General features: G+C 38.4%; 1 protein-coding gene across 2 annotated transcripts in view; it reads right to left on the minus strand.

The window, feature by feature from the left end:
• Positions 1–12,757, minus strand: part of MAP3K2 (mitogen-activated protein kinase kinase kinase 2) — a 56,395-nt gene that overhangs the window by 13,807 nt on the left and 29,831 nt on the right. Inside the window, exons 8-12 of one of the 2 annotated variants that reach the window (XM_040603429.1) lie at positions 12,489–12,619; positions 9,645–9,724; positions 7,657–7,724; positions 4,906–4,998; positions 132–338 (exon numbers count right to left, since the gene is read on the minus strand). In XM_040603429.1, the coding sequence (XP_040459363.1) occupies positions 132–338; positions 4,906–4,998; positions 7,657–7,724; positions 9,645–9,724; positions 12,489–12,619 (579 nt within the window). Of the gene's footprint in view, positions 1–131; positions 339–4,905; positions 5,002–7,656; positions 7,725–9,644; positions 9,725–12,488; positions 12,620–12,757 lie in introns of both variants that reach the window. The other variant, XM_040603428.1, reaches the window with a different exon arrangement.

Consider the following 12,757-nt stretch of genomic DNA (forward strand, 5'->3'; position numbering starts at 1 on the left):
TTTTTCCCATTAGAAAGATTAAAAATATATTATTCAATTGCATGTCTTTTGATGACCCACTTAGTTTTGACACTATATACATGAAAGGTAACAGAGTTTTACAGTGGAGTTCACAAAATGCCTTAACTTACAGCGACTGGGTGGGCTGATGTCCATGACTGACAAGGTAGGATTGTCTATGTCGCTTCCCCTCCTCCTCATTCGGTTATCTTCATATTCCGGTGTAAAGACACTGCTTCCACTACTGGTGCTCAGTGAGTGATCAGTGGGACTGAAACTAACTGGTGATCGGAAGCTGTTCCCCTGAGTCCTTCTGGCTCTTGGAAAAGTTTTACGACCTTCAATAATATACAAAGAACACTAATGTTACATTACAAAAAAATACTGCAATGCAAAGTGTGTATGCAAGTGCTTTATGAATTCCACGAAATGTAGTTCAAATCTTCCACAGTGTATGATATGATGTAATGATCATGAAATTTACTGGTTTAACTCTCCACCTAGAACACCACATACATTCACTACAGATGTACATAAGGATTAGACTGAATCAAAAACTCATTTAGAGTGACTGAAATTGGGACCAGATTCTGGAACTGTTCTGAAATGTAATCAACCTGTCAGAAACCTGGAGGGCTGTGAGACGAGGAAGAACAATGCCCTGCCACTACTTTCACCGATCTATTAAGGTGTAAATACCAGATTTCTTACAAATAGGACAGTGAGAGATATGTTTACATTCCAGTGGTGCTCAGGCTGGCATCTTCATCCTGTAAACTAGTAAGAACTAAATGCAGAGAAAGACCTACACATGGAATCAACAGGAACACCACAAAAAATATAAAAAAAAAAACCAAAACAAAACACAAACTGCATAATCCAGTGATGGCTGCAGCATTACAATAATAATTATTATTTTTTAAAGAGGGGCATTGATTCTCAAAAATGTTAATTATAACGCGATGACTAACACAATTCATATTAATATATTTAGGCAACATGAACATTTTTAGGTCAGCATAAAACTGAAGAAGTTTCATCGTACAGAACTCATAGAAATAGCTGAAGAAATCTCTGATTCATTAGGTATTACACTGGAGAAGGAATTCCCAGAGGACTGAAGAAAGATTAAAGTATGTTTTTGAACAAGTAGACTCAGGTTTATGTATTAGTCTGACCAATTTAAATTCCAAGAAAGATATGCAAACAAATTATTAAGCAGTTTTATAAACCACTAAGAGGCCAACACAGTAATAAACCAGCCCTTGCTGGTTTGTCACATATAGCTAATCCAATTTCCCCATTTCATTGGGACATTCTCATAAAGTAATTAGCGAAGTGTTGCATAGACCAACTTACTACATAGGGTATGCCAAGACAGATTCAAAGCAGTTATCAGTGATTTCTCAAAGGGGAGGATAATTTAAGTGGACAACCACAGCAGTTTACCCTCAGTCCACTTCCAGACAATATTTTATTTGATGGTGTACATATGATGGAACATAATACACTGAAACATTGCAGAAGATGTCAAGTTAAGTGTGGCTGTAAGTCCATTTAAAGATAAAAATCAAAATTCACAATGATATGAGTAAGTTGGAGATGAATCAGAAATCAACAAGATGAAATTCAGTAAGGAAGTAAAAAATACATAAAGAACAATCAGATGCAAAAACAACAAAGTGTAAAATAATTGGTTGGCTAAAAGCCATGTAGAAAAGGATATAAGAACTATAATAGACCCCAGATTGAACAACAGTCAGTATAGTGACTATGAAAAAATGTAAAGTGTCATTATGAAATGTATTAACATGACTGGACATACAAAGTTATGGTTATATCCTATGTTATACATAAAGTGGCCATGAGAAAAACCTCAGCTAGTCTGTTGAGTTTTAGCCACTACAAGAATGAAGAAGAAACTACAGAAAAAAAACCCCATAAGGCTTGCAAAGGTGTCTAAGGCTTTAAGGCTTGAGACAAGAAAACCTTTTATCTCTGGAAGACAGGGCAGGCAGCTCAAGAGGACTATAAGGATCTCACGAGGTTATGCAGGGCAAAGATTAGAGAGGTGAAAGCCCAGCTAGAGCTCAGACTGGCCACTACTGTAAAAGGTAACAAAAAAAGATTTTACAAATACACTAGAAACAAAATGAGGGCCAAGGACAATCTCCATCCTTTACTGGATGTGGCGGGGAAGATGGCCACAAAGGATGAGGAAAAGGCTGAGGTACTTAATGCTTTCTTTGCCTCAGCCTTTAACAGTAAGACCAGCTTCTCTCTGGGTTCTCAGCCCCTGAGCTGGAAGACCGAGATGAGGAGGAGCAGAATGAAGTCCCCACAGACCAGGGGGAAATGGTCAGTGACCTGCTGCTCCGCTTAGGCACACACAAGTCTGTGGGGTTGAATGGGACCACCTGAGGGTACTGAGGGAGCTCACCAAGCTGCTCTGCATTATTTATCAACAGTCCTGGCAAAGTGGGGAGGTCCCAGCAGACTGGAGGTCAGCCAATGTGACACCCATCTACAAGAAGGGCAGGAAGGAGGATCTGGGGAATTACAGTCCTGTCAGCCTGACCTCAATGCTAAGCAACATTATGGAGCAGATCAGCCTGAGCACCATCATGCAGCACAGACAAAACAATCAGATGATCAGGCCCAGCCAGCATGGGTTTATGGAAGGCAGGTCCTCCTTGATGAACCTGATCTCCTTCTATGACAAGATGACCCACCTAGTGGATGAAGGAAAGGCTGTGGATGTTGTCTACCTGGACCTTAGTAAAGCCTGTGACACCATCTCCCACAGCATCTCCTGGAGAAACTGGCTGCTCCTGGCTTGGGCGGGGGTGCTCTGTGCTGGGTTAAAGCTGGCTGGGTGGCCAAGCCCAAAGAGTGGTGGGGAATGGAGTCACATCCCGCTGGTGGCTGGGCACACGTGGTGCTGCCCAGGGCTCAGTATTGGGGCCAGTTCTGTTTAATATTTTTATTGATGATTTGGATGAGGGGACTGAGTGCACCCTCAGTCAGTTTGGAGATCACACCGAGACTGGTGGGGGGAGTGTTGATCTGCTTGAAGGTAGGAAGGCTTTGCAGAAGTATCTGGACAGGCTGGATCAATGGGCTGAGGTCAACTGTATGAGGTTCAGCAAGGAGAAGTGCTGGGTCCCACACCGGGGTCACATCAACCCCGCACAACACTACAGGCTTGGGGAAGAGTGGCTGGAAAGCTGCCTGGTGGAAAAGGACCTGGGGGTGCTGGTTTACAGCCGGCTGAACATGAGCCAGCAGCGTGTCCAGGTGGCCAAGAAGGCCAACAGCATCCTGGCTTGTATCCAAAACAGTGTGGCCAGCAGGACTAGGGGAGTGATGGTCCCCCTGTACTGGGCACTGGTGAGGTCCCACCTCGAATCCTGTGTTCAGATTTGGGTTCATCACTTCATGAGGGATATAGAGGTGCTGGAGTGTGCCCAGAGAAAAGCAACAAAACTGGTGAAGGGTCTAAACAACAGGTCTCATGAGGAGCAGCTGAGGGGAGTGGGGTCGTTTGGTCTGGAGGACACTCGGGGGACCTTATTGCTCTCTACAGCTACCTGAAAAGGAGGCTTTATGCAGGTGGGGGTAGGTCTCTTCTCCCAACTAACAAGGGACAGGACAAGAGGAAATGGCCTCAGTTTACACCAAGGGAGGTTTAGGTTGGATACTAGGAAAAAATTCTTCACGAGAAGGGTGGTCAAGCATTGGAACAGGCTGCCCAGGGAGGTGGTGGATTTGCCATCCCTGGAGGTATTTAGAAAACGCATAGATGCGGTGTTTAGGGACATGGTTTAGTGATGGACTTGGCAGTCCTGGGTTAACGGCTGGACTTGATGATCTCAAAGGTCTTTTCCAACCTTTGTGTGAGATGCAGCATTACATATGAGCAGTGACCAATTTTTCACTGTGTGAAAATGGAGTAACTAGTTACTAGTTTCATTTGCAGGAAAATTATTGAAAAGACAGAGAAAGATAAGTTACAAGATAAGCTATCTTCAAAGGAAGTTACATAAAGAAAATTAGTATCTCTTCTCTTAAAGTCAATTTAGAGTTTATGTAAAAGTCAGTGTGACAAAGTTTTGCCTCTTTAATCCTGCCTTAGAGCAAGGAACTGGACCAGAGCTGCCTTGCAGTACTTCAATGCGTTTCTTCTGTGATTTCTGTAAACAGAATTCCATTTATTGCTGTGCTCATTCCATACTGCAAATGAAACCATCTGGTCTCTGGAGAAATTTTTTCTTAACACTTCTCAACTAGTGCATGACACACCCTCAACTCAGACAATCCTTCAGCTGCTCCTTTTTCCTTCCTTTGGAAATTTAACATGTTAAATTTCCAACAGTGTTATTACTGTCCAAATCAGTTTCATGGCCACATCGGCACGTGCTGTCTTGCATTCCGACAACTGATTTCACCAGCTTATTGTTAATTCTCAATTTAAATTACCGCACTTCAATTATATTTATTCTTTTAATCTGAGAAACTGTTAATAGGAACTCCACTGTACTGGTGTTATTTTTTAAACAAAACAAATGACAAACTAACTGACATACCTACTCTGGATAGAAAAGGGTCACAAAGGTCAAAAGCTTATACTGGATGACTTGTGCATGGCCAGAGATAGAGAATATTTTCATAGCTGGTTATATGAGTCATGAATTCTGTAATCCATAACTTTACCAGAGGAAAGACTGCTCAACAGCTCTATCAAACACTGGAGTTTTAGCAAATGAATTTGGGGAAAGAAGTTAAGCTCTCGATATCTTCAATATTTTCATTCATTAAGATTTTACAATCTAAATTTTCTTCTTCACTTTTTAAGAAGAGAGAAACAGATTAATGAAGGAGAACTCTTACAGTACCCACACTTACCATCATTGTAGTCTTGCTGATGATATGAAATATGGTACCTTCGGGGATAAGTCCCACCCTTTCCAAATTTCTCAAATATTGGAATATCATACTCTACTAGAAAATAAAAAGATACATTTCAAAATTTAAAATGTGACAAAAGCATATTAAATTAATTGTTTTGGTATTATAAACTTAAACATTGGGGAGCATATCAGAGGACACGCTTCAAGTTCAAGCATCAGAGCAAAAACAGTTATAGAACAAAAGCCACAAATCTAACCACCCACAAACCTAAACTGACATTCAGCCAAAAGTTCCAAAGATGAAGAATTCAACAGCTCAAGTGGTTTGTAACAAATGTCAGAGGACTGCAGCATGCCTAATTACTCCAGTTTTAAAAATAGTTTCTAAAGGAAAACTGGCAGAAACTATTACAAAGATTAAAATTTAAAGATGCATAAATATGAAAAAATGGTGAATGAGTCAACACAGCTTGAATTACTGAAACACACAAAACAGGTCCTCTTTTTAAAAATATTGAAGGAAAGGAGTATTCATAACGTAAAGGGAAAAGTCCCTCATGCATAAATAATTAGTTAGAAGATAAGGACATAAGATGGGAGTAAATGGTAAACAGTTCCAGAGGAATCTGGGCTACAACTCATACAGTTTAATTATGGATGAGTTCTCTGGACAGAAGAAGGAATAGTAAAGTAACAAAATAATTTTGAGAAATAAAGCCAATAGAAGAATTACAGAAAGCCATTAACAGTCTGCATGACTGGATAATAAAATGGCAGATGAAATTCCATATAGGCTAGTGTAAAGTTTTGTGATGGAGAGTCCCAATAAAGCAGCAGCTGAACATTCTGTATTGGCCAAGAAGCAAATTAAATGGTATAAATCATTACAATATACTAAAGAAAGTTTTAGTCTATTCCATTTCAAAAGATTTAGTAAAACTGGAAAAGATTTAGTAATACAGAGATGATCAAAGATACAAAATTACTTTTCCATAAGGAATGGAGGCCTCTATAGACTAGGAAAGCAACAGCTCAAAGGGAAACTAGTCTATTAAAAAACCCAAAACAACAAACAACAAAAAAATCCCACACAAACCAAAAACTCACAAGAGAGCACACTTCTTGATAAAACACAATAAATTGCACAACTTCTTGTCACAACATACTGTTGATACTGAAAAATTTTATAGAAGTTGAAATAGGGACTGGAAAAATGTGTGGAATTAATAAAAAATAATAATCCACCAAATCAAAGAAAAGCATCTTGCATTTGCAGAACCCATAAGCTACACATGACTAGCAATATATTCCGAGGAAAGAATAGGGCACACTACAGAAGCCTGATACTGGTTGTGGCAGGAGGAAAGACTAGGCCAGCTGGATGTTTTTCTTTCTTCTGACTTTATATACTACTCTGGTTTTGTTACACATCAAATGTCATCTGGATAAACCTTCATAAACCAAAGTAATAGAAGCTTTAAAGTATGTAACAGACTAAGGTCCACAAAACACCTTGGATTCACTGGAAGCTAATTATTGTACAACAACAAAATTCTGTAGGGAGCTATGTCCATGAGAGATGTTTCAGAGCACTTTCAAGGTTACCCATTGCACTTTGTATCCTGAACCACACACAGCAACTTGGATTCAAGCCAGAGTATCATATGAAAACAGCAGTACGATTAATTTATAGGCACAGTACACTTCTCCTTCATCCTTTCACTTTGCAGTATTTTCTATTACAGAAGTCATGAGCACTTCAAAGAGATCCTCATTTCACACAGGAGAAAATAAAGGCTCCATGTATTGGTTTTGGCTGGGATAGAGTTAACTTTTTTCACAGTAGTTTGTATGGTGCTTTGTTTTAGATTCCTGACCACAACAGTGTTGATAACATAGGGATATTTCAGTTATTGCTGAACCATGTTTATGCAGCATCAACGCTTTTTTGTTTCCCATATTGCCCTGCCAGTGAGTAGGCTGGGAGTGCACAAGAAGCTGGAAGGGACACAACTGGGACAGCTGATCCCAGCTGACCAAAGGGATATCCCATACCATATGAGGTTGTGCTCAGCAATAAAAGATGGGAGAAAGAAGGAGGAAGGGAGGACAGGATGATCAGAGTTACAGCAGTTGTCTTACCAGCTAACTGTTAGGTGCAATGAAGTCCTGCTTGTCTGGAAACTGCTAAACATCTGCCTCCTAATGGGAAGCAGTGAATTGGTTCCTTATTTTGCTTTGCTTCGTGTGCAGCTTTTTCTTTATCTATTAAACTGTCTTTATCTCAACTCATGAGTTTTCTCACTTTTACCCTTCCGATTCTCTTCCCCAGCCCACTGTGGCAGAGTGAGCAAGCAGCTGTGTAGTGCTCATCTGACAGCTGGGGTTAAACCACTACAAATATAAACCAAGGTTATGTGCCAGCTTGAGATGGATATTACTGTCCAGTTTAACAAACTATTGCATGCCCCTATCCACTGCAACATTTGTTCTTTTTAGAGAAGCAGGTAAGTTATACTATGCACACAAACAGTGGTGTTACACACAATAACCTAGAAGAAAACATTTGGAAGATATTATATGTCATTGTATCTTTTACTGTGTGCATTTGGATTTGATTTTGTTGCTTTGTTTTCTCCTACTGTATTAAGTTTGTGTAACACAATACCTCTCAATGTGAAACTCTATTCTAAGCACTATTACCTGCAAGAGGAAGAGTTCTGGAAAGCCAATGATTTTTGCCTACCTGAGAATTCCTGATGATTATCTGGATAGCTCTGTGCTCTTGGCATGCGAGTTTTGGGGTAGTTGTCTCTGGAAGTGTAAAAACATACAGCATCTAAAACCTGCTGTTAATCTAGTACTTAAAATATTCAATCTTACTGTCTCACAAATGCTTTGATGAAAAGTTACTGCTCTACAAGTTGCTGCACTGGTTTACAAATGTGGAACCCAATTTTGAAAATCGAATCTAATAGGTATCAATAACAGTCCAAAATCAGTAACAATGGAAAATCTTGCTTCTTGAGCTTAATGTAGTAAGAAAGCAACGGACTCTGTTAATGAGCGATGATATTAGTGAAAACATGAATTATCGCAAGTAAAGCCACAAAGGAGCACTATTAAGTTTAAAACCTTTACAGCTAAACACAAAGGTTTATAGACTGGCAAAATCTCTTATACAGCCTACAAAAACTCCTGAGGGAATATAACCGAAGTTATGTAGAACCTTTTAACATCTCAAAATATCTCCTCTTCTCTCTATGAAAGTCATAGGATTAAGAGAGTAATTTTATTGAGTTATAGAATGATGAAGAATTTTTGGTTCTTACACGATCACACTGTTTCTTACCTACAGTTGGTATGTAACTCCCAGCCACCAAAAGGAATGGATGGGATTGCCAGTCAGAGCAACCGATTACAGTATATTTCCATAAACATACCAAAACAATGTCCTCCTTTTTCTGGTAAGGATTTCTCTAATGGGTAACAGAAGCTAAATGAAGACACAAAACCTACATCTTTGTAGGAAATATTTGAATGAAAAAAAAAAAAAAAAGAAAAAAGGAAAACAAACTAAGTAGAGGCGACAAATGAAGTAAAGAAAAAAATCTAAAGAAGTTTTGAAGAAGAAACGTGAATTGAATTAAGATTGCTTTGTTTCCCCTTCTTTGACTCACCCCTACCCAACAAAAAAAATGGCAGTTTAGTAGAATTTCTATCTTACATAGCTAAATTAAACACTGTGTATGTATAATGTATCACATTTCAACTACAAAATACTTTTCACATCTATTGTTTTCTTGCTTATGAAATGAAGACTTGTTATTTAACTCAAAAATCTATGTTAGACAAAATGTATTTGTGTCCTCAAATCACATATTCTCAAATAAAATGATACTATGGAATACTATAGCTCTATTTGCCACAGGCAATGATTTACAAACTTTTACCTTTCTACCAATTAAATAAAATATTTAATTAGCAATATTATTTGTATAGCAGTTCCAAATAAAATAGTAGCCAATCTGTGCAACGTAAGACCCAAGGTTATTTGCCTGACCAACCATAAGCCAAACAGGAGTATGTTCTGTTTGGCTTACCTGGTCGCTGAAAAAATGCAGACAGTGACTTTCTCAAAACACATCAATCTCCTAACAGGTCAATCAAAACAGATCTCCAGACCTACCACAGTACACACTGCCTCTCCTTAACAGACACATTTAAACAAAGAAAAATAAGTGGAAAACCTGCAATGGGAACAAAGGCAGAGGAATGGACAGTAATTGCAAAGAAAGGAGGGGATTGTCTATTGAAGTCTTTAAATTATTCTACCCTCTTTCTTGAATTAGGTACCCTCTGTCTTGGAAAAGGGACACTTCATATAGCAGTACTTAAGAAGTGTGAATTTCACAGGGTGACTCACGGCCAAGGAATATACTTCACATATAAGGAAGACTGGCAAAATGTAGTAAAAAAATCTTCGGTACTTTTTGTAGGATCTGAAGTCTAAAATTTTTGTGTTTTAAATACAAATTTTAAAAAAAGCATGCTACTTTTTCTGTGCATTAGTAAGCAATTAAGCTTCAATAAGCTTTTGTAAATGTTCCATAACATACAGAGGAATTTCTGGAAGAAGTTCAGTAATAGCTGTTGTTGAAGAGTTGTTATATGTTACAACTGATACATTACGCAATCTAATAAAGATAAATAATGAATGTAAGTAATTTTTACCCATCTAAGGGGCTGTCAAGTGAGGGACAGCTTCCTGAGCCAGAGTTTTCAGGACTGCTTAAGGACAATGGATCCAGCATCTAACAAATAACAAACACAGAAAGACAACAGAAGTTCAAGGGTTGGTTTTTCTTTCGGGTTTTTCTTGTGTTTGAACTTTAAATACTTGAAGGTTTCTGCTTTGAAACACCTAAGAAAAAAAACAAACAAACTAACCAGAAATATTAATTACTAGAGAAAAAGCTGCCATAGTTAAACTTGCATTCTGTAGTCCTAGAAGGACTATCATTTTTCTTGGCATCTAAGTAGAATATAGTTAAGGTATTTCATTCTCTACCATGCTTTGTACATAGCAAGTTGTACTGCTACATTCTTCCTGTATATACCATATTTGCATGAGTAGCTTAACAGAATAAGAATAATAATAAGGCCTCTAACGGATAAAAAAACAAAGTGATTTTGTTGTCATCACCAAAAAAAAAAATAATCTCAAATATGACCCAGATTGTGATGAATACAATCTACATAATTTTTGTAGTGGCTTAAGTTTGGACAACTAGCAGCCACAGAAAACAGCTGAAATCAAATACTATAAAAAGCTTTTAAACATTTATGACTGACTATCTAGGCCAGTTCTGTTACATAATGAAAACCATCATCAACATTTTCTCTTGTTTCTTGAGCTTTAATCCAGAGAAAAAGAAATGGATTGATAATCAAGAGCATCCTCTTGATTACCAGCTACATCTGTTGGCTGATACTGGTTTTGTTTACCTCACACTACCACCCTTTAAGTCCTTATTTAATGACTGTCAAACATCACTTGCTTCTTTTTTTGTAGTAAAGCAATCTGAAATGTTTTATGGATATATTTTTCAGAAATCTAAATTTTGAATTACTGAGTGTAACAATTTTACCAGCCTGCCTCTCAAAATCAGAGTGGAAAGTTCATCTGTTGTCTTTAAAATTAGCTCCTTCCTAAAATAAAGTTTGCTTTGGTGTATTATACAACATCTATTATTTTCTATGAATTGGACACCAGTCTTCTGCTGTAAATTAAGTAGCTACCTCTCCCATTTTTATAGTGTGTGCTGCATCCTAAAGGTCCTTAGCACACACTTTACCAAGCACCAATCAAGGACTTATTTAAAAAAATAGTGTCCAGAAAGTGAGTTTGCACTCTGCAAACTCAAGACACTTATATGAACTCAGTATCAGGAAGGACAACATTTACCATAGGTTCAGTAATTATATTATTCTTTTCTCACGCGGAACAGTGGGTCCTGAAAGGCAAAAAAGCCCGTATGCTGCTGTATTAATTACCTCTATAACATACGGCTGTACGTATATATAACCATAACAGTATGGTCCAACTGGCAGACCATGGCCCACTTCTATCCAACCCATCATCTCTTCTGGAAAGTGTGGGGCCTGCTGTCAGAATGTGAATAGCTGTGCTCAGGTAGATCAACAAAGGGAGCAGAGCAGAGCAAAGCCTTCCACTTCTAAATTCCCTTCTTGTCTTTGTGAGGCAGCTGTGATAGATACAGGCAGCATGGTCAACGCTTGCCAAGGTGATGCAGCAACTTAGGGAGGATGGACCAAACAAAGGCTGGAAGTTCCCAACACGCAAATCTGGCCCTTGAGGCTGATGAGGCTGAACTAATCTGGCTTCCTATGAAAGCAGAATTCCTGTATTTAAACTCTGCTGACAGCTTACACAGCAACGTGTACATGACAGGTTACATGTTTCTTCACTACTCTGGAGTGTATACTCCAACACCCTGGGTCTCAGAGATCATCATCTGTCTGTCTGACTGGTCAGTGACCAAAAATTACTTCACCCAGGGTAAAAGTAATCATTTCACTGAATGAATCCAGGCCTGGGCTGGATCTGACCATGTGGCTATGATAATGAATAGCACCTTGGTCTGGAAATTAGGAGATTCAGCCTTTAATCCCAGCTCAGTCATAAAAATTGTGCAACAAATTGCACAATCTCTTTGCCTCTATTTTTATTCTATCATCTGTCTCTCATTTAATCGGCTCATAAAAACCATTGCCTCTTGCCATTTGTGAATACAGTGCCAATGTCAACAAGAACTCGAAGTGATTCGGGCACGCAACATTATTTTTTTTTCCTCCTTAAAATATCTCTTTCTCCATTGTCAATTCTGTAAGCCATTACATTCCTCTATCTTTTCTGGCTGTTTTTAAGGGCAATTTTGATATTCAGAGAGCAGGATTTTTATTCACGCTAAGTGTGCTGATGTCCCACACCAATAACATAGTTGAATAAATAGAACAAAACAGCATACGCTTGTGATCCTCACACAAAAATGTGACCATAGTTTTCCAGAGCTTATTTATATCAGGCCTACCAACATTCCCTTGCCTCCACACCAACACAGTATCAACTGAGTCCAAATAATTCTGACAGATCCAAACACTTCTTTAAAATCTCCTTTAATTTCCTGGGAAAGTTGTAAAACTAGTCTTGCTTACATATCCTTCTCATTAAAATAAAGGGGGTTGTGCCTTCTAATGTAGAAAACTCTTGCTGTAAGTTATATCTATCACTACCTCACTCAACTATTATGGAAATTAAGAATATTATCCTTCTCCTTGTAGCAACATATTTAAATAATTAAAAGACTTACAGAGAAGAAACAGGTTCTACAAGACTAAACCACCATGATTATTTTAACCTCTCACAGATCATGTTTTCTAGGGTTGTCATAGTTTTTTAGCTGTTCTTTCTAATGATGCCATATCCTTCTTGAACAGCAGTATTTCATAAATCAACATAAGAAAAACTTTAATTTTAATAAATCACACACGTACCTGATCCATACTTTCTGGAATGAATTCACCCTCACTGTTGATACTGGTGAAGGACCCATTTCGGGCCACCTGATGCAGCTCATCTGGAATGTATCCTGGGGGAGGTGAACTCCTGTCACGAGTATTAGAACCTTTTGAAAGAAAAGGGCCAGTAAGAGTCTCTTCACTAACTCAGAATCCAGGAGCTTTTTTCAAATGCTTCATAGGCATTGAGCCTGCCTGGACCACTTCTTGTTTTAGAAATTTCCCAAAAGCCTATGCAATACAAG

The sequence above is a fragment of the Falco naumanni genome, chromosome 8 (assembly GCF_017639655.2).
Source record: "Falco naumanni isolate bFalNau1 chromosome 8, bFalNau1.pat, whole genome shotgun sequence".
In the NCBI taxonomy this organism is placed as follows: domain Eukaryota; kingdom Metazoa; phylum Chordata; class Aves; order Falconiformes; family Falconidae; genus Falco; species Falco naumanni.